This window comes from Sphaerodactylus townsendi, linkage group LG02 (genome assembly GCF_021028975.2).
Source record: "Sphaerodactylus townsendi isolate TG3544 linkage group LG02, MPM_Stown_v2.3, whole genome shotgun sequence".
Taxonomy (NCBI): Eukaryota; Metazoa; Chordata; class Lepidosauria; order Squamata; family Sphaerodactylidae; genus Sphaerodactylus; species Sphaerodactylus townsendi.
In genome coordinates, this window is record NC_059426.1 from 88570915 (window position 1) to 88591857 (window position 20943).

Sequence of the window (20943 nt, forward strand, 5' to 3'; positions counted from 1 at the left end):
ATAAGCAGACAACATAGCCTTACTACTGCTTGATTGTCCTGCAAACTCTGCATCTATTTTTTCCTTCTACATTCTAAACTCATGGTAGGTCCCAGCCAAAAACTTTAAAAAAATAGTGTCTTAGTCCATGAACAACACAGTAATGGCTGACCAAGCAATCTGTTTCCAATAAGAGAAACTAAGATTTGAAGGAATCAAGACTTCCTGCTTGCAATCTGTGAATAATGCAATAATACACACCAGCACATTTACCCTTCATTTAACTGCTCCTTGCTGGCAACAGTCAAAAGCTTTGCATGAGGACACATTTTTAACAAGTCCCTGCCTGGCCACAATTGTTTAGCATAAAATAGTTACTGTGTGCTTTGTAGCAAGTCTTTACCTACGATGTCTTCATAGGCATTCTCTTCTAAAGTGCTCTTCAATCCAGATTTGTGTTGGCTCTCAGTACCATTCTCATTTGGGGAGGGAGGATACAAGGGCTGGAGGCTGGAAGCATCTTCAAATTCAAAGGATTTTCTAAAGTGAAAAAGGTAATAGAATGGAATTGTTATTAACTAATCTAAGACCTGGTATAGACATGAGAATCATTCATGCAATGTTCTGTAGGTAATTCAATAACAGAGGAGAGCCACAGCAACAAGCTCCATGCATATACCCTCTATACCACTGAAATCCAGAAAAAGCAGACAACCTGGGTGCTGACTAAAAGCTATAAATACATAGGTTTCATAAACAGCTTCATCACTGGGACAGAGCTTATGACCATGATCCAACTTTCCCCTCTCACATGTCAATTCACCACCCCAGAAGCTCATATGAAAAGGGCTAATGATATATCTAGAATAAAGATACCATAAGCAGACAGTGCTACTGTGCTCTTCTTCCCAGTGTTTCTCCTCTATCTTACACATTTTATTCTATGTACACCTACTTGGGAATAAACTCCAGTGATCACAGCAGAATCAGGCTGCATGGATTCTAGATGATATGGTTGATTGAGTATAGCCTGGTAACTGAAAAGCAGGTAAAGTTTTCAAAACATATCCCCTACTCTTATTTTTCCATATTTAGAAATCGCACTGAAAATGGAACTAATGACCAAGAAGACCAATTTATGAACCTCAAAGAGGAACTTGACATAGTATATACCACCCTGGTGCAAAGCATGTACTGCCACCTTATTAACACACCAGCTACCTAACTGCCTTGGACCTCCAGAAGCCCCTGCTTGAGAAAACAAAAGTATTTGCTCCTTATAGTTGCTCAATGGTAGGCAGTGGACCTCAAGGGTCCAAACTGTAACTCTGTCCCTTGAGAACCTTTCATTTCACAGTTAAAGGAGAGGCTGTTCTGGGACAACAAAATCTTTTCCAAGAGGGTTTTTTTTAAAAAAAAAAATCAGTTCTGGCTCCACACTGCTTTATTTCATTTTCTGATATCCATACACATTTTTATGCCTTTAGTTTTCACTTCAGTTTTTTTCTCTGCATTTGAGATCACGTTTACCCCTCCTTTTTTTTTCAGGAAGCTGATTTTGAGTTGCCCTTTTTCTTGAGAATAATGTTTTCTTGGTCCAGTCCACTCCTACCCACCTTCCCCCTATTTTCCATGATTGGACTTTGTTAGTCAAACCCCTCTCCCTCCCTCTATCCTGAAAATGTGATTTCATTTTCTTTCTTTTTTAACAGCACTAAAATATCAGCATCAGAAGATACCTCCTACCCATATATCTATACTATCATCATCAGTACCAACTGCACTTCTCCATCTGGTGCATCTGCCCTCCCCCTGTTCTTTTCTTCTCCCCCAAAATAAACGAGAACAGAGGGTGGTGAGTGATAGATACTTAGGTTTGGGTTTATTAATTGGCAGCTATCTATTTATGAATTATTTTGGAAAATTACATAAGGATGTTTACAGAATTATACTTTACATTGTAGTGTTTTAATTGATGTATTTGATATTGTATTGGGTTTCAACCTTTGACTGTAAGTCACCCTGAGCCTGACTTTGGTTGGGAATTGGGCAGGGTATACATTTAATAAAATTAAATAATAAATAAGTGAAATGGCATATCTCTACAAGAGAAAGGAACTGAGACTTAAGTTTTTAAAATGAAAACTGGGAATTAAGAGAACCTGATACACCTAATGTTCAACTGTTCCAGGGAGAGAAGGGGTGCAGTGACACCATCAATGCCATCATTGATATCAACAGCAACCGTCCTTGGAAAACCTCGATTATGGAAGGGATGTGTGGAGGAAAATTAACCAACTTCACAACCGTAAAAACACAATGGGAGGGCAGATGTCTGGAAGAACCATGTTCAAATTGTTTCTATTGCTCCTAGATCAACTGCCAAGAAAATTAGGAATAACTCAAGTATACAGAAAAGGAGAAGGGAAAACAATTACTGAGAAGGGGAAACAATTACTTAAGAGTGTTCAGTTGGACTGTTTCTTGGAGCTCTCCTAGGTCCTGCAGCTACCGTCTCGATTTCCCTGAAACTTGCTACAATTGATTGTTCTCTTCTACCTATCAACATTTCTCTTCCAGTTCAGCACTAGGTTCCATTAAGGACCTCCACAAACTTTAGCTGGAGCAGTAAAAGACATTAGTATTACATGCTGGTCATCTTGTGACATCCATGGCCATGAACACTGAACTAGCATCTACTTATTCCCTGACAACGCAAAAGGGATGGTTGATTTTAAATAATACAAGGCCCAAAGAGATCATTGCTGCAAGATCTGTCACATCTTAAATCAAGGCTTTCTGAAATTCTCTGTCTCCTTTGGTTATTTATTATTTTATGAAACAAACAATTATTCCTAAAATAAGATTTATCCCAAAAACGTAGAAAGGAAATTGACTGTCACTGCTGAGATGATGACCATGATTCAAGGATACACATTTTCATTCACATTTAAGCAACTGGTCTAGAGTCTTTGTGTCAAACAATACTGATTATTTATTATAGTTTGAGGCAACCCAGAAATAGGTGTTTTAGAACTAAATCATAGACCTTAAAGATGAATTCTTTCAAACCTTGCCACACATATGAATACACATACACTATGTTGATCAGGTAAAGCTGCTTTGACATTACACTAGTATGAAACAATACACAGAACACTCAGTTTGTAAGTTATGACCAAAATATTGCTTGGTAATTCCTTGCTTTAAAGTAACTATCTAGGGTTATTCTTAAGGGTTTCTCTACAATGGGACTCACCAGAATAGAATATAGTATGGCATACTGGTCACTGAAATCCATTGTATTAAACTATTATCACAGTTACACTGAAATGTCACCAAAATGTTAATGAAAAGGTGGAGGACTCCCTATTATATCAATTGCAATGCATTTGATCAAATCAATACCTATATATAAAGTTGTTATACTGTTCACAGAACAAATCCTCTCATTTTGCCTTGCTTTAGTTAAGAGAAAAGCATCTTCAGCTGCTGTCTCACATCTTTTCACAATAACTTAATACATATGACAACCCAGACCAGCAGGAAACACAGGCACGGATTTCACAGCACAAGAGCTGTAGGCAAATTAAAGTATTTTTCCCAGTCTTATCTGAAAAGTATTACCCTATAAGGAGAAGTATCAAGCTATGCAAAAATGACCCCACAATATTTAAGATTATATGAGAAGAGTTTTCCATATTTACCTATTTTGGGATTTTCTATGGAAGCGTGACTCTTTCTTCTGTCTCCTAGTGACAGGGGGAGCTGGGGTTGATGGAAGAGGGGGAGGGACAGCAGCCATTGGTGATGGAGGTAGGCCATTGCTTGGTTTGTCTTTATGATTCCTATCGGCTTCATACTCAAAGGTGCGTTTGGGCTTGGGTACAGGGTTTACTGCTGTGTTAACCAGGCTCTCAGGAAGCAGCTTAGGACCAGCATTCAGTCCTTGCTGTGTTTTACTACTTTTCTCAGTCTCGGAGGGTGTGCCTAGATTAGTCCTGCATATAATATTCCCTGCTTTATTATCACGTGCACTTTCTGCCAAGTTTTCAGCAATATCTGAAGTCACAGATTTTTTCCTTCCTCTGTCAGCACTATAGCAGCTACTTGGCAATTGAGGGAGACCCCTGCCAGGCTGTTCTTTTAACACCTGTTCAATTTTCTGTATTCTGTTCAACACAGCAGAAGTTTCTTTTCTGGTATGGCCTTTTAGGAAAGCATTTGAAGGCTCACTCCTGCTTGGTCTCTTTTCAAACCTGCGGCAGGAGTCTCTATCTAGGAATTCTTCCTCCTCTGTTTCTGGGTAGGAGCATTCTGAAAATGTTCTGCTCATCCTCCGGAAGCCTTTGTATTCAAATGTCTTCTCACTGCATGGAGAAGGCAACATGCTGGGACAGCTCTCACTTCCTGGCCTATCTCCAACATCCCTCTTGTCCAAGCATACACTCATTCTAGGCGATGGCTCTTTGCGGCACTCCCATTCCGATATCTTCTGCCTGATATCCGGTGCTTGAGAATGGATGCTAACCCTGCTAAGAGAGAGATTCCGCAGATTCGCTGCAGTTCCCAAGGACAGAGTACTACGAGTAAGCTGATGATTGCCTAGTGTCTCGTCATCTTGCGTCTCCTTGGGGGCCTCGTTTTGGTCTTCAGTCTGATAAATGGAGAGCCTTTTATTCAAACAGCCCGTGGTGATAGCTTTGAAAGAATGACTCAGAGATTCAGTGTCTGAGGGAGAAGTGGAGGTACTTCTCAAGGCAACTCCCCAGCTATTCTGATCCTTGAGGAGTACTCTGGAATTAGAAACTTTGGTGAAACTGCTGGAATGGCAGGAATCCTCACTGTCACTGAGGGGATACGTTGGGCTTCTGGGCTGGTATAAAAGTGCTGATGGCAAACCCGACTGACACCTGAAAGCAAGAAGAAAAATATATATCAACTACTTGGCTATCTAAAAATGATTTACTCCATACCTTTTCCCATGGCCAGTCATACCAGTTGCACCAAATGCATGTGTTTTCTGAAGAGATTTATAAAAATGTGCCTGGAGATCTAACCAATTTCTATCTAGATAATGTTTAGTTTCTAACCATGACCTGAAAGGAGCTACTGGAAATTCAGAAGCCAGATATTAATGCTATAACCAACAAAAATTCTGGAATTTATACATTTATGGTACGTATAAATTATGGTGGAGATTCAAAACATAAGGAGAACAAGTGAAAGAATGGGCTTTGGGTATAATATCCAATTGGTACAATGGAAGAATATGTTGTCAAAGGGGCTAAAATTTACATTAAGTTCCAATCTGAAGGAGAACTGCTATAATGTGATGTATTGTTGATATATAATACCAGAGAAATTGGCAAAGATATATCTTTTTTAACAAGTGTTGAAAATGTGATCATCAAGAAGTTTTTTTTACCATTTATGAAAAAACTAAAAAAATCAACTATTTAATAGATTTTAAAGATAAATATACAAATGAAACTACAGACTTCTCACTAGGACTTATGGATAGATTTTTGGAAAGAAGATATGGACTTTTTATATATGGTAGCAGCAGCAAGAATACTACATGCACAAAAATGGAAAACTCTAGCTGTGGCTACAACAGAAGAATGGTTGGTGAAGTTATTAGCATTGGTGGAGATAGCCAAAGGAGGCCGGGCTGAGCTGGGCATGGCTTAAATAGCCTGCCTGGCTCCCCTGTCACATGACGGTTCCGACTCCATCAAGTGACTTGTCGATGGGAGGGGGAGCCGATCGCTCCTTCCTCCCCTGCCACAATGGCACCCCGAGTAAGTCCGGGTGCGCTTTTTAGCGTTGGTGGAGATAGCCAAACTCACTTTGTTATTTTCAGAACAGTTCAGTTGAGTGAAGCTCATGCTGCAAAACATGGTAGAGTAGGCAGTCCTGTAGGCAGTCAGGCCCATGGCTAATGATAACTTTAATCCAATAACTTGAATTTAACCCGGCAACCCATCAGTAACCAATGCAGTGACTGCAGAAAGGATGTAATATGCATGCTCTGCCTTGCTCCTGATCGCAACTTAGATGCAGCATTCTGTACCAATTAGACTTTCCAAGTTGACTTTTTAGGGGCACACACATGTAGAGTGCATTACAATAGCCTAGACTTGAGATAACATTGGCATGGATCCATGTGGCCAGATCACCTGAGTCAAATGAATCATTTTCTAGACTAAATGAAGGTGGAAGAAAGCAATTTTGCAGCTGTATTAACTTGTTTCACCAGAAATAATGATGGGTCTAGTATAATTTCGAGGTTCTTAATGATCAAGTGTGAGTTGGACCTCATCAAATGTCCTTTAAGACTTCAGCTTTTCCAACTAGCAGGATATAATATGCAAATAAATAATCTAATTTTCAGCCAAAAGATGGCACCCATCCTGTTGATGACTGCCAAGTAACCACTCTCTACTCTAACATAATCAGCAAAATAGGTTCTTATATCTTTTGCCCTCTGAAACAGATTGATGTTTTGAAGAATTCAGAAGCATTTTTTAATGTTGGCAGGTTAAGACAGCTCTGAAATAAACTGAAGGAGGATTTGAGCATTTAATGTACTCCAAATCTCAGTGATCCTTATTCTTTACAACAGCCCTGTAAGGATTTTGAGGTTGAGGATGAGAAACAGATCTTGCTTAAAATCACCTAATGAACTCCAGCCTTTACCAAGAGACTTGGCATGCCATGCTGCCAAAACAATAAACAACATTTAAAATTGGAGTCTATGGAAGTACAATGCCAGGTGCTGTAATTCAGCAACATATGTAGAAACACATTCTGTTGAGCTGTAGCTATGCTTGTTGAAAATGTTATGTTGTGCCAGTTCAGAAGGTTATGGTGAAAAATGCTCTCTTAAGATAGAAAGGAGATCTCCATAAGGAATACTAGCAAATTGAGCTGGTGTTTAAAGAGTCTGGGCTAAGTCAAAGGTGGTTGCCACACAGACACTGAACCACACAGCACATTTCCTCCCTGCAGGATAATAATGCTACCGGCTGCCAAGTAAAACTGCATTCGAGATGCATAGTTTTCTTACTTGCCAGGACATGCAGTGTTAAATTCTTTGATATGCCCCTTGGCAGCTACATCTGCTCCTCCACTGTCCTGAAGTTTCAATGCAGTTTCTACTCTGCTGAAGGTAAACTCCTTTAACTTGTGTTTTCATTAGTCCACACCACAAGGAATCTCTCTGTGCGCTTCAGAATGATCCCATCTTCATAAGTGTTATAGAAGGAAGCCACACAGAAAGTACACAATCAACAGGTAATTTTACTGCAGGAACAAGCAAAGGCTTGGGGCCCATTATGCATGCTCTTCTTATCCAGAGGCCTCCTGTTCCACAGTGGGACTCCCTGTGTTTCTCTGGCTACATGCAAGGAAGTCCCTGCTGCTTGCTTTGGTCCAAAGCACCATTCCCCCCACCCCCACCAACTTCCAGGTTGTTTAAAGCATCTACAGTGATTGCCACCTTGTTTGCACCCTTCTAATTTTTTAAAAACTATTTTAATGTGCAATTGCTAATGCAACAGAAAGTGGGTTTTAATAACCATCAATCTATGGAAGTGCCTGCAGAGGAGCAGAACTGCTCCTCCATGGGTGGAGGAAGGGGAAGCATTTGGTGAGAGAATGCCCGCTATTTATTGAGGCAATTCTCACGAAGGAAAGGTACCCATGTAGCGAACAGGAGAAATGGGTTTGGATCCTACTAAGTAGGATGCTAGCAAGGCAGAAAACAATGGGCCCTTTCCATACAATCTCTTAAAATGTTTGTAAAACATTTTCAATTCCCCTTTTTGTTCACACTCATCCCCTTCAAATGATTCCTGGATTCCATTTTCTGTTTTTCCCTGTTTTTCCCCAGTGCGTGAACAGATCAGTGCTTCATGCTTTACAGCCTCATTCTGCAGTTCCTTGAGTCTTCTGTAGTCAATGCTGTCAAGATTAATCCCCACAAATATCAAAAGTGCTCTGAAATTCTCCAAAAATAGGTTAAGCAGCTTCTGCAGGCAAAGAGTGCTCTCACAAAATGGCGTTTTTAAAAGACAGCACACAAATGAAACCTTTTAAAAATATTTCAGCCAAAAGAATATTTAGAAAGGGGGATTTAAAATATTTTGAGGTTGGAAATAAAATGTTTGGGGGGGGGGGGAAGCCTGTGCAGAATTCCACCCCAAAATGCCATTTTTCCCATCCTGAAAACGTTTTATTTGTGCTGTGCTCAAATGTCCTTTGAACATTATCCTGTCATTATGCTGTTTAAATTATGCTCCATTACTGGAGGAGAGATCAAGATACAGGGCTGCTGGTTTTAGTGGCAGCCATACAAAACTCTCATCTCAGGATCAAATCTTATCAATACCTTTGTCAAGCTCTGGGAATGCTCGAGCTGCAGCAAGTGCTCATTTGGTAAGTACAGACACTCGTCTTTTATTTGCTGCCATTCATAATTTTACAAATCCAGACAACCGTCAAATAGACTGAATGATAAAATGTTCCTTTTGTAACTTGAACATTCACGAATACAACTGGCTTTCTCCACCTAAGAAGACAAACAACTACTTTTTAAGGATGAGTCAGCCAGGGTTAACAAAGCTGCAATAGAAAATCTCATAAAATAATGAGTCATACTATTGTTATTCTTTGTGTTTGTTTTCTCATGTTTCCATCTGTGTAGAACATGAGCAGTCTACCTTTATGAATCTGGGTTGTTGGTATTTTAATTTATTTCTGGAAAGGAAGTGGTTGATACCAGGAAAAAGACTGTGATAGCTGTACAGGTTTATCATCTGCTTCCTATAAGCCATTGTAAATCAAAGACAGTTTTGATGCAACAGTGGCAAAGTTGTGTTCATAACAACACCTGGACCATACCCGTCATCAGGTACACTGTGGGAATAATCAACTGGACACAGGCTGAGTTGGATGCATTGGATGGAAAAACTCAGAAGCTTATAACATTGCACCATGCCTTACACCCACACAGTGATACTGATAGATTATACCTTCCCCGGAGATCTGGTGGCAGAGGCTTACTGCAAGTAAAGCAAACAGTGGAAGAGGAGAAACATGCACTGGTCGATTATGTGAATAAAAGTCAAGAACAGGAATTGATTGAGGTGAAGAACACACATTTGCTGAAGACCAAAAAACCAAGCAAGAATGCAGAAAAATGTGATTAAAATGGAGACATAAAGCTGGCACAACAAAGCTCTACACAGCCAATTTCAGGAGAAGATCAAGGACAAGGTGGACAACAAAAAGACCTGGCTATGGTTAACAACTGGAACTCTGAAAAAGGAAACTGAATCCCTGATTTTAGGCGCTCAAGAACAAGCCATTAGAACAAATTCAATCAAGGCCAGAATTAAAAAATCCTCGGATGTTGCAAAATGCAGATGGTGCAAAGAAGCTGATGAAACTGTAGATCATGTCCTTAGCTGCTGCAAAAAGATTGCCCAGACTGAGTACAAACAGAGGCACAACTCAGTGGCCAAGATGATCCACTGGAACTTATACAAGAATTACAACACAAGATCAGCAAAAAACTGTTCAGTTCAATTCCTGTTTTCCAGTGGTTAGTAACTACACATTTTCTTTTGCTAGAAATGTAGCAATTCAGTATTCGGAAAAAGGCAACAAGAAACAATCAGCATTTGCTCTGCACTTACCTATCCAGAGTATCTCGAGGGACTTCACATCCTCCAGTTCTCCTGATGACACTGGCATTCTTGTTGGCAGTCATGGTCATTTCTGCTGTCTATCAGTCTGAAAACCTGGGGAATTGGAAACAGAATCCAAGAAAACCAACTGAGATTTACATGGAACTGAACCAACATTTTCCAACAAGGCTAAAAGTTTTGGAAGAAGGGGAGGAGGAAGAGGAGGAAAATGACATGGGAACATGAAACTTATAAACAGAAGCTCTACTTCTAGTTTTGTGAAAGCCAATCAATTCAGATAAGATGCAAAAGAGTCATCCTTAGATAATGCATGCAAGCTACAGTAAAGAGCTACAGTCTGGATCCTCTCTATTACTATTATTATTTGTAATAATAATAAAAATAATAATAAACTGGTTGTTGGCCATTCATTACAATTCTAATAGTTCGCAAGAAAATTATTATTATTATTGTAGATTTCACAGCTGCCAGATCTTTAGCTGGTTGTTGGCCATTCATTACAATTCGAGCCTCACCCAGGGGCCTAGGAAGTTGTTGTCATTGTCATTGTTATGGTTGATTTCACAGCTGCCAGATCTTTAGCTGGTTGTTGGTCTTTATTACAATTTGAGCCTCACCCAGAGGTCTAGGAAGTTGTAATGTATCGGGGTAGTATTCATGCGGATCCCAGCAGGACTGCCTTCTGAATTTGACAAATGTTAATTTTGTCAATTCAAAGATGTTTCAAGTGCTGCCCTAGTGTTTTTGGGATGGCGTCCAGCGTGCCGATTACCACTGGGACAACCTCAGCTGGTTTGTGCCATAGACGCTGAAGCTCGATTTTCAAATCGTGGTATCTAGGGATTCAGTTTCCTTTTTCAGCGTTCCAGTTGTTAACCACAGCCAGGTTTTTTTGTTGTCTACCTTGTCCTTGATCTTCTCCTGAAATTGGCTGTGCAGTGCTTTGTTGAAAGCCAGCTTTCAGTCCTCATTTTAATCACATTTTTTCTGTATTCTTGCTTGGTTTTCTGGGTCTTTGGCAAATGTCTGTTCTTCACTTCAATCAATGCCTGTCCTTGACTTTCCTTCACATGATCAGCCAGTGCATGATTCTCCTCTTCCACTGTCTGCTGTACTTGCAGTAAGCCTCTGCCACCAGTTCTCCAGGGAAGGTATAATCTATCAGTATCACTGCGTGGGTGTAAGGCATGGTGCATTGTCATAAGCTTCTGAGTTTTTCTATCCAATGCTTCCAACTCAGCCTGTGTCCAGTTCATGATTCTCCCACAGTGTATCTGATGACGGGTATGGACCACTTGTTGATGGCCTTGATGGTGTGCCCACAGTTTAATTTAGATTTCAGAATTTTCCTGACCCTCTGGGTGTTCTCTCTGCTGACAACAGTCTTCACTTGCCTGTGCTTGATGTTATCCAGCTGCAAAATGTCCAGGTATGTACAACCTGCCTCCTGGTTTAACTTGATGAGTTGGTCATCAGGCATTTCAATCCCATCACTCTCTGTGATCTTGCCCCTCTTTATTGCCACAGTAGCGCACCTTTCCAGGCCAAACTCCATTGAAATATCTGTGCTGAATATTCGGACTGTGTTCACTAGTGACTGGATTTCTGTGTCTGATTTCCCTTTTACAGTTTCAAATCATATATGTACAGCAAATGTGAGATTTTTTCCGAGTCTTTGGCCATTTGATAGCCCAACTTTATTCTATTTAAAATTACTGTTAGTGGGATCATGGCAATGATAGATAGTAAAGGTGATAGTGAATCACCCTGCAAAATTCCTCGCTTAATGTTGACTGTTCTGAAGTTTTCATTTCCGACTGATGATGATGATGATGATGATGATGATGATGATGATTAATTAAATTTTGTATACTGCCCACCCCAAAGGGCTCTGGGCAGTATTCAAATAAAACCAAAACAATAACCAACACAAGATAAAACTAATATACAACACAGAATTCAAATTGAAACATGTTTAAAAACATGAAGGTGGCGCCCAAGAAACTTCTATTCTCCCTCCCACCTGTTAGATGGTATGCGTGAGTTGTTAGCAAGGGGAGTGGACAATCAACTACTAGCCCCACACACACACACACAAAAGCCCAGTGGAACAGCTCTGTTTTAAAGGCCCTGCAGAACTGGAAGTAAAGGCCCTGGCCTGGGTAGAAGCTAGCCGTATCATTGATGGGCTGGGAACCACCAGCAAATTTGCCTCTGCAAATTACTTACTCTTCATAAGTGAGCTGTGGAAACAGATTACATTGACTGCAAGCGTCTGGCTATGCCAGACAGTACAGAAGTTAATTATCATGGTAATCAACTCAGGCAGCTGCACCAGGACTATTTAACAGAATGAGCAAATAGCATCAATTTCTTTATACTGGTTGCTGAAAGCTAATGAGGCAGTCACATCATAGTATCTGTACAGTGGGTCTAATCAACATGTCAGTGTTTCTGGTTAGACGCCAATGGCCTTATCTTCCAAACTGTGGGCTACTGGGGTACTTATTATTCTGCGAAAAGCTTTACTGGTAGCTAGCAGTGTACATAAGCTGAATTGGTCATTTATCATTTCCACAATACCTTGCTCTACAGTTCTTTTTATTTTCACACAAACATGAACTATAAGGGTGTGACTTGTCCACAACTGTAACAAACTCCTACCAGATATCACCCATGCAAATCAGACACTGGGTTGGATTCAGTGACACACTTGCACGAGGATCAGAAATCTTCATGCAAAGATTTGCTCCCTCCACCCGCCCAAGCAGCCCCAGCCCCAGGAATTAACTACTGTCATCAGAAATGGGAAAAAAGGTGGAAGGGAAGCAGAGAAGAACACTGTTTTTCAGTGCCTTCTGCTGATGGGTTACTGGATCCAACCCACTGTACCAGCAGAGTCGCTGGTTAGAGAAAGGAATTAAAGGCAATTCCAAGACACAAGAAGTCTCGGAAGACAGGTAACAACAAAGAGTGTGCTACTGTGCTACTAATTGATATAATGGCTCCCACAGTTTCTGTCTGCTCCCAATTTGGGCAACTGAATGAGGCCATCAAGTGCTCCCACTAAGCTAGTGGACCACTTGCCTCCATTATTCTTACCTTCTGGCTTCCCGCTCTCAGGACCATTCAGCTGACAGCTTCAGAGAATTTCACATGCCCAAATCTGGCATTCTACCAGTTATGTCATGTTGGTTGAGCACAATAGTTCTTTATGACGTTCTAAAGAGAAATGTGGGGAACTGCAAAACTCTGCTCCAATTTCTGAAATATTTCCACAGAATTTCTAAAATCTACAATTTGTGGGTTCCATTCTGGAAAAACAATTCAGTAATGTGGTTCAAATGTAAAAACAAACTTATTGTGCATGAATCAGTTTTGCAGGACTTCCAGCCACTGATCTTGGTTTGAAGAACAAGCACAAACTATTTGTCAATTAACATGCAACGGTTTACCATAATAGTCAAGAAAGCAAGAAAGCAGAAATAGCTTATCAACTCACACAAGGAAAGAGGGAGACGGACAGCAGGTATCATGCAGATGATGATGGTGGTGCTATCTGCCTTGAATCCCATTGAGAAAGGCAGACTATAAATAATATAAATAAATAAATAAATCCTAAGCAGAACTACACCCATGTAACTCCATGGATTTTACAGATGTAAGGACTGCACTGTAAACCTTCACAAAGCACTAAACCATGAGTTTTTAGTTCATTTGAACCAAGTCAACACTTTTGCCTTTTACTGGTTAACGACCCCAGTTACTGGAAACAAAAGAATGAAATGCCGCATAAAGCAAATTGAGGACATTGCAGATGACTCCACAAATAAACATAAACATAGTACAAAACACTGAGAGAGTAACAACCTCCATGAACAAATTTTCATTTTCAAGCATATGTTCAAGCAATAGTCAAATGTCAAAACCTGATGAAGTTATTATTTTCACATCAAAGTCTGATCTCTTCTCAACACTTATGGCTGATCTTGATTTTATAAATTAGTTTTCAATTTAAAAACTAACAATGGTCGGTGGAAGGATGACAGTGGTGATGAAAAATGTACAAAAAGTTGCTGGCAAGTTTTCCCAGATGAAAATACGGTATCAATGTTACAACAGTATTTTACTGTGAACAATATTCAGAGCCCAAACCCAAGGCCTGGAATGCACAGCTGCATTAAACCTCATGGTTCTGGAGCTACTGGGGAACATCATCCAAGAAAGTTTTCCCCCTTTTTTGCAAGCTTGCGTTGCACAAGTTCAAATAAATTCCAAAAGGCAGCAAACTCCAGATGCAGCCTCAAACTTTTGGTTGATTTCCACTCTTTGGTAACAAAGGAGGCTAACCTCACCAAAGCAACTGAATCAAAAAGTACTTCCACTTCAGAAAAATCTGCTTGGAATGCTGGGTCTCTACCAAAGTCACAACTTGGAAGACAGCCTACCCAGCCTCCAGATTTTAAAATAAAAAGTTTGCATCTGTTTTATTTTGCCTCCCTGGTTTTTTTAATTGTTGTAATTTAGAACTTTCAGATTTGTGCCTCCATGTGAGAGAAAGGCAGATAAAATAAATTTAATACAGAAAACCAATTAAATTAATTAATAAAAGATATATGTAAGCCTGCGTTGCAATGAGGACTGCATTTATGCCACCTAATTCTAACGGAGTAATGGTAGTGCTGAATACAATGCAAAATGCCCAGTTCTTTGCACACTAAGCATCCATGTTACAAGTCAGAAGTTCATTGTAATTTAAACTCAAAGTTCCTTTCTTTATAATTTCAACCATTTTAAACAGCTTTAATTGGGCTTAAGGAAGAAGAATTGGTTCAAATGTCCACTCTGTGGTGAAGCTCACTCCTTTCCACCCTAAGCTATTTCACAGGGTTGTTGTGCAAATAATGAAGAGATGTGATGTTCAAGATGCCCTGAGTTGCTTAGAGGAAGGGTAGGACAAATATTTACTCAGTAAATAAATGAGCTCCTTTTCTTGTTTGCATGCAATGCTTTATAGCAATGGTTCCCAACCTGGGATACATGTACCCCAAGGGATACACACCAGAGCATTCAAGGGTGCATGGAAAAATTACATAATGGGTTTGCTAATATGGGGGTACAATTTTAAGGAAATAAGTTGTCAATGTGTATGCGAGCGAAAGAAAAGTTGAGAATACTATTTTATATAATAGGACAAGAGTGTATTATGGACACAGACATAGGCAATTGACACTAAGTACACAACAGTGGGACTTACATCCAAAAATCTGCAGTTAAGATTGAAATATAAATGTAACCATGCCCAGGAGAATACACAAATAAAGCAAATAATAACAGATGTCCAAGAAGAAAAGTAGTATTAATTTTGCACAGAACTACTGGTTCCATATATTTAAGAGTTTTCAACTACCTCACACTAACTTACTATAGATGTCTGTTAAATGCACTGCACTCACCAAGACAGGGTGATCTTGGCAAGTAACATGCTCTCAGCCTAAAACTCACAGGGTTGTTGAGAGAAAAAATGAAGGAAAGGCAGATAACATAATATAATTAGCAGTGACCCAGACCATGAGGAACTTGATGGGAGGGGCATCCTATTCTTCCTGTTTTTGTTTCCTCCCCTCTCCCCCAAACCTCTGTCACCCTTCCTCCATCTTTCTTTTCCCCACATCCCTGTACCACTACCCCCTTGTTTTTTCTTTTCCCCACCATTCCAATGTTTGTTTGTTTTTACATTTTAATATTTCTGCAAATCTGAGGCTTTTTTTACAGATTTAGAAAAACCTGTCTTGATTGTTCATGACTCCTGTCTCTGGATTTCAGTATTCACAATTGGCCCTGTTGAGAGACAGATACCTTCAAATTGGATCCCCTTTGGAAAGAAAAGCCAGGATGGATGGATGGATGGATGGATGGATGGATGGATGGATGGATGGATGGATGGATGGATGGATGGATGGATGGATGGATGGATGGATGGATGGATGGATGGATGGATGGATGGATGGATGGATGGATGGATGGATGGATGGATGGATGGATGGATGGATGGATGGATGGATGGATGGATGGATGGATGGATGGATGGATGGATGGATGGATGGATGGATGGATGGATGGATGGATGTCATGACAATTATGAGATAGGAGATTCAGTGGGTGTTTTCTGTCTCTGTGACCCTGAGACCAAGGCCTGACATGCCAACCCCTTAGCAGCAACCCTGTTATTAAGTAAAGTACCATTTGGATGGGGCAGATATACAGATATATAAGATGGATCCCAAAACTCTCTGCAGTGCATCCATTTTTGAGAGATAAGTGTCTTTCTCTGATCTTTGTGTCTTTGGCTCCCCTGTCTTCATGACACCTCTTAGTGGGAGGAGGGGTCTGATGGGTAGGATAGGCAAGGGTAGGGTAGGGTTGCCAAATCCAGATTGAGAAACTCCCAGAGCATTCATTTTCTCCAGGGGATGTGATCTCTGTAGTCTGGAGATGAGCGTAATTCCAGATCTCCAGGTCCCACCTAGGGACTAGCATCCCTAGTCAGGACCCTCAGACAGAACATTGAACTCTATCTGCCTTTGGGGGAGGGGGGCTTTTGAAAGAATGTAATACAAGTGTTCCTGGACAGAGAGCAAAGAGACCACACATCCTGCCTCTCCTTGCACACATCCTGAAAGAATCAGCAGGATGACAAGGAAATCACTAAGTGGTGGAGCGGATTTCTCCAAGGCTTAGATCCATAAGTTGTGCTGCTAGAAGGCAGGGCGTAGTCAGGTCCAGCCTCACAGGGCCAAACAGGCAGCAGGCAACAGCATAGGGGGAAGATAGTTCAATGGGCCAAGGCAGGCAGCAGGCGAAAGAGTAGTCAGAAAGCAGTCCAATGGGTCAAGGCAGGTGGAAGGCAAAAACATAGTCAAGAGTCAGTCTGCAGGTCATAGTACAGGAGAACTGATGAGGAGGCTGGGAATCAGTGATAAACCAGGCACGTGGAGGCAACAGGTAACACACTTGTTGCACCCAGGCAGAACCAAGCTCAAGGCAAGGCTTATGTAGAAAGACTTGTCCATGGGGCTGGGATTCTGAAAGGAGTTAATCCTCATCAGATGCAGACCTTTCTATCTTCCCATATCTTGCTGCAATATGAGCACTTCTCCTTTGCTTCTGCAGCAGTTGCCTCTGTTTCTGACTCCTGTGCACAGCTGCCTCATTACTGGGTTCCCTATGGGGATCTGCAGGCTATTCCACCTGCACGGCATCAGGCAGGTAAGGGCTGGGAGTTGGCTCCGCTGCCTGGTCTTCCTCAGGAGTAGCCAACTCTGGCTGCACACTGTTGTCAGGTTCTGCATCAAAGTCCTCTGTGTCCTGGTAAGTACCCAGGGGCTGGCTCATGACAGTTGTTCTCCTTCTTACATTATCTTCTGGTGCTTAGCTGATGCTTAGCTTCATCATTTCCCCAGTTTTCCTGGTTTGCTATCTATCATCCTGATTTTGATACCAGGGAGTAAGTCTTTCCCCTTGTATTACATGATTTCCTGTTCAGTGGGTTCTAGGCCTGGAAAGATCAAGGACCAGTGCTCTAGGGTACTCCATTCACAGCAGCATCCTCTGCCATATGTGAACTACAATAGGCCTTCTGATAGTTTATAACAGTAGAAGCTTTCTCAGCCAGGATAAATTGATCCTACTTTAGAAAGTATGGAAAACTGCAGTTTATAAATGGGAGAGAGAAGCCAAGGTGCCTGGATTGTTTCTGTCTACTGTCCTTGAATACTGATTGTTTTAACTATGTAAGTAAAATAGTGATAGACAATGTGATAGACAATGCGTGTGCAGTACTTGGGAGTGAGAAAAGGAGCAATGCCGTTCAGAGTTAGCTCCACAGAAAATGGCATGGTGGACACTTATATTAACAGCACTTTTCTGCTAATAGAACAGCACAATAGAACAGCATAAATCCCAAAAGACTGAGTTTTGGCAATTATTGAACCAGTCTTTAAGAAAGGCTACAAAACTGATCCATCAAACTACAGACCAATCAGTTTGCTAAATGTTATTAGCAAACTGTACACCAAACACATTTGTTTAAAATTACTATACACATCTCACAGAAAGAAAAAACCTCAAGGTTGAAGTCAGAGGCATATCAGGAGCAACACCTGGTCAAGCACCCATTCTACCCCTATCCCCCCGCATTCCACTTTTGGTGGCAGCTCTGGTGGGTGGCTCAGGCGGGCGCTGTAGAGGCAGGCCAGTTCCTGCCTTCCCCATCAACAGGGAGGCTGGAACCCAGAGCACCCCCTTTGCAAGAAGGTCTTGGCCACGGGGCTGGGCCCAGCCTCACACACTGGTGCGACCCCTGATGGGGGAGAGGCCTCCCGGCTGTGCAGCCAGGCCCAGTCTTGCGTGCCAACATGACCCCCCAGCGGGGAAGAGGCCTCCTGGCTGCATTGATGGGCCAGCCTTGGGCACTGGCGAGTGGTGCTCTGGTACTGGGGGAGCCTCCGGGGCTGGCTGGGTCACCATGCCATTCAAGAGGATGGGCATGGGGACCCATCTGGCATCCCCCCATGTGACCAAAAGGCGTGCGCACAGGGACATGTCCCTATGGGCGGTACACCACTGGTTGAAGTAATCCCCAGCCATTTCCTAGACTTTCTAATTGAAAGGAGGTGGTAGCCATCTTTCAGTTTTAAAAAAATGATGGATGGAGAAGAATCCCTAGGTGACCCCAAGCAGAATGCAGTTAAAACTGTTGTGATGCCTCAAGGGATTCCAGAGATATAGACGTTTTTACCCATGATGGCAATTTTGGAAAATTTGGGGGTCTAAATTTTTTTTAAAAAAAAAAAACCTGACTAGTGGAGTAGAATCTTCAGGGGCCACTGAGAAGAATTCTGGTAAAACCACTGTGATAGCCCAACAGATTCCAGAGACACAGGTGGTTTTATCTGCAGTGGCCATTTTAATACTGGAACATTTTTACTACAGCAGAAGGACACTGCGTCCACTTCCTCTGAACAACACAGAACTGCATATTTATCTTTTGGTGGAACACAGTATACACTAGAAAGGGTTCAATCAGTTTTTCTGACAGCCCTGCTTAGTGTCCCTAAATGCACAGCAAAAGTCGTACTTAGGAAGCAGGGCTACATAACGTAGAAAGAAAGATCGAGTTAACTAATATAAACTACTGGTTGAAAGTGCACCTTAAACTGACTGGACTTTTATCACAATATCTTTCTGCCAAGCCTCACCCATACTGGTCTGTTAGAATAATCCCAAAACTACTTTCAATGGCCTCAACCCAGCCCAACTGCTGGGATTGGGGCTGTGTAGGGCTAAATCCCTGGTCAAACAATGCTTTTGTGATATTGATTTGCAGACTGAGTTAGCACTGCTTCCTAAGATGTATAGAGATATACTATCTCAGGTTGGGAGTGGCCCTGCTGCCTATTTATCTAGCATTACTTCACCTCAATTAAGATGGGCTTTTTCCAGAGCCCGACTCGATGCTCTACCTTCTGCTGTCTTCTCTGGTAGATTTCAGTGTCAACCAAGTGAGATGCACACATTCTCCTGGACTGTGAGCTCTACTCTGAGATTAGAAGGTTTACTATTGATCCTTGGAAACATCAGTTTGGTTACTTAAATCAATCTGTTGCCAATGAAAGCTTAATTATTAAATTATTGTTGGAAGACAAAAAAACCCTACCATTTCTTATGCCATAGCGAAATTCTGTTTTATAGTGCTTTGAAAAGGAGTGCTTGGTTGAATAAAGGTCATGTTAATAGCTATATATTTGATGGCATAAGATGTTATATATCATAATATTTGGTATTTTTTTATATGGAAAGTTGGGATGACATTGTACGTATATTCCTTTTTATAATGTGTGCAGCTATTTTTGCATGGGTTTTTTTATTTTTAAATGCTGGTCAGAGGCCATAACAAATAAAAGTAAAGCTATGGAATACTTGGTAAAGTGGATAATTTAACCAGGATCTTAGAAAGTATGGAATCTAATAAGGAAATTGTTTATACAGTCTGGTAGATTATGTAGCAAATGTGTTGATGATTGCTGTTCAATTCTTCTTCACACTCTATTCATACTACTCATATGAAATACACCCACCATTCTCAAACATATAGTTCAACAGCTGTCTAAGTACTTCAATAGCAACACCTACTCTGTCCTCTGTTGAACCCATTCCCACCATCAGAACGTAGCCACATTAGTCTCTAGTTCTTGAGTGTTGACAATTGTGTAAAGTAGCTTGAATAAACATTGCACTGCACATCAGCAGCTGACTCAATGGCTTGCAACATTTTTCAGCAGTTCATAGTCAATAGCTATAGAAGTTAAAAAAGACTACAACCAGTTTCCCATCAAGATGTTTAACCCTTCTGATTACTTTTATGAAAATTTAAATATGCTCACACTTCAATGAGCTGCCAGGTTTTCCTGTGCTGGGACATTCACTTTCTCTGCCACCAGCACTTTTGTGTGTGCAAAGCAATATTTTTCAAGGAGGCTTTATGTAGACAGAAGTGCTGGTGTTGAAAAGACAAGCATCAAGCAGAGGAAAGCCTCTGTGTCAACCAGGGAAAAGTGGGAGGGGTACAATATCATAGAACCCAACTTATGATGCATGCCCTGATGCATTGCTCAAATGAACCAAATCAGAGGAGGACAAAAGTGTGGGAGGAGGCAACAGGTATGGCTTGTGTCTATCCAGGTTTGTGTAGTGATTACAGTATTCATTTAGCACCTGGCAAACCTATAGCCATAAATCCCATGCAGCCATGACCTGATGCCCTTGAGCGAGGCAGTCTCTCAGCCTCACCTACCTCAGGGGTTATGTGGACAAAACTGGAGGATCATATATTTATTTATTCAAAACAGTTCTATGCTGCCTTTCTACCAAAACAGAGTCCCCAAAAGAAGTAAATTTCAAACATTGGGCCACTATCCACTTACCTCTTCAAATCGCAACACCGCAGCGACCCCGCAGTGAAAAACCTCCGCGGCTTCTGACCACGGAGACATTTGTTCCCCACAGGAAAATTGCGCGGGCAGCAAAGAGCAGAAGTTCCATGGAAATAGGGGGAATAGAGCGTTCCGATTGGCTGGAGAATTTGTGCGTCACGGCCATCCGAGGGCGGGTCTCCGTCTCGATTGGCTGGAACGCTTTTGGTTGTGATTGGTTCGTACGTGCGTACGTGCGAACGTCATCAGAAAGG

At 41.3% G+C, this 20943-nt stretch overlaps 1 protein-coding gene across 6 annotated transcripts in view; it reads right to left on the minus strand.

Annotated features, from left to right (window-relative positions):
* Window positions 1-20943, minus strand: part of DENND2B (DENN domain containing 2B) — a 170568-nt gene that overhangs the window by 69527 nt on the left and 80098 nt on the right. For 4 of the 6 annotated variants that reach the window (XM_048485073.1, XM_048485072.1, XM_048485070.1 and 1 more), the window contains exons 2-4: window positions 9684-9788; window positions 3687-4892; window positions 383-519 (exon numbers count right to left, since the gene is read on the minus strand). In XM_048485073.1, the coding sequence (XP_048341030.1) occupies window positions 383-519; window positions 3687-4892; window positions 9684-9763 (1423 nt within the window). In that variant the 5' untranslated portion in view covers window positions 9764-9788. The remainder of the gene's footprint in view (window positions 1-382; window positions 520-3686; window positions 4893-9683; window positions 9789-20943) is intronic. The other 2 variants (XM_048485075.1, XM_048485076.1) reach the window with 2 other exon arrangements.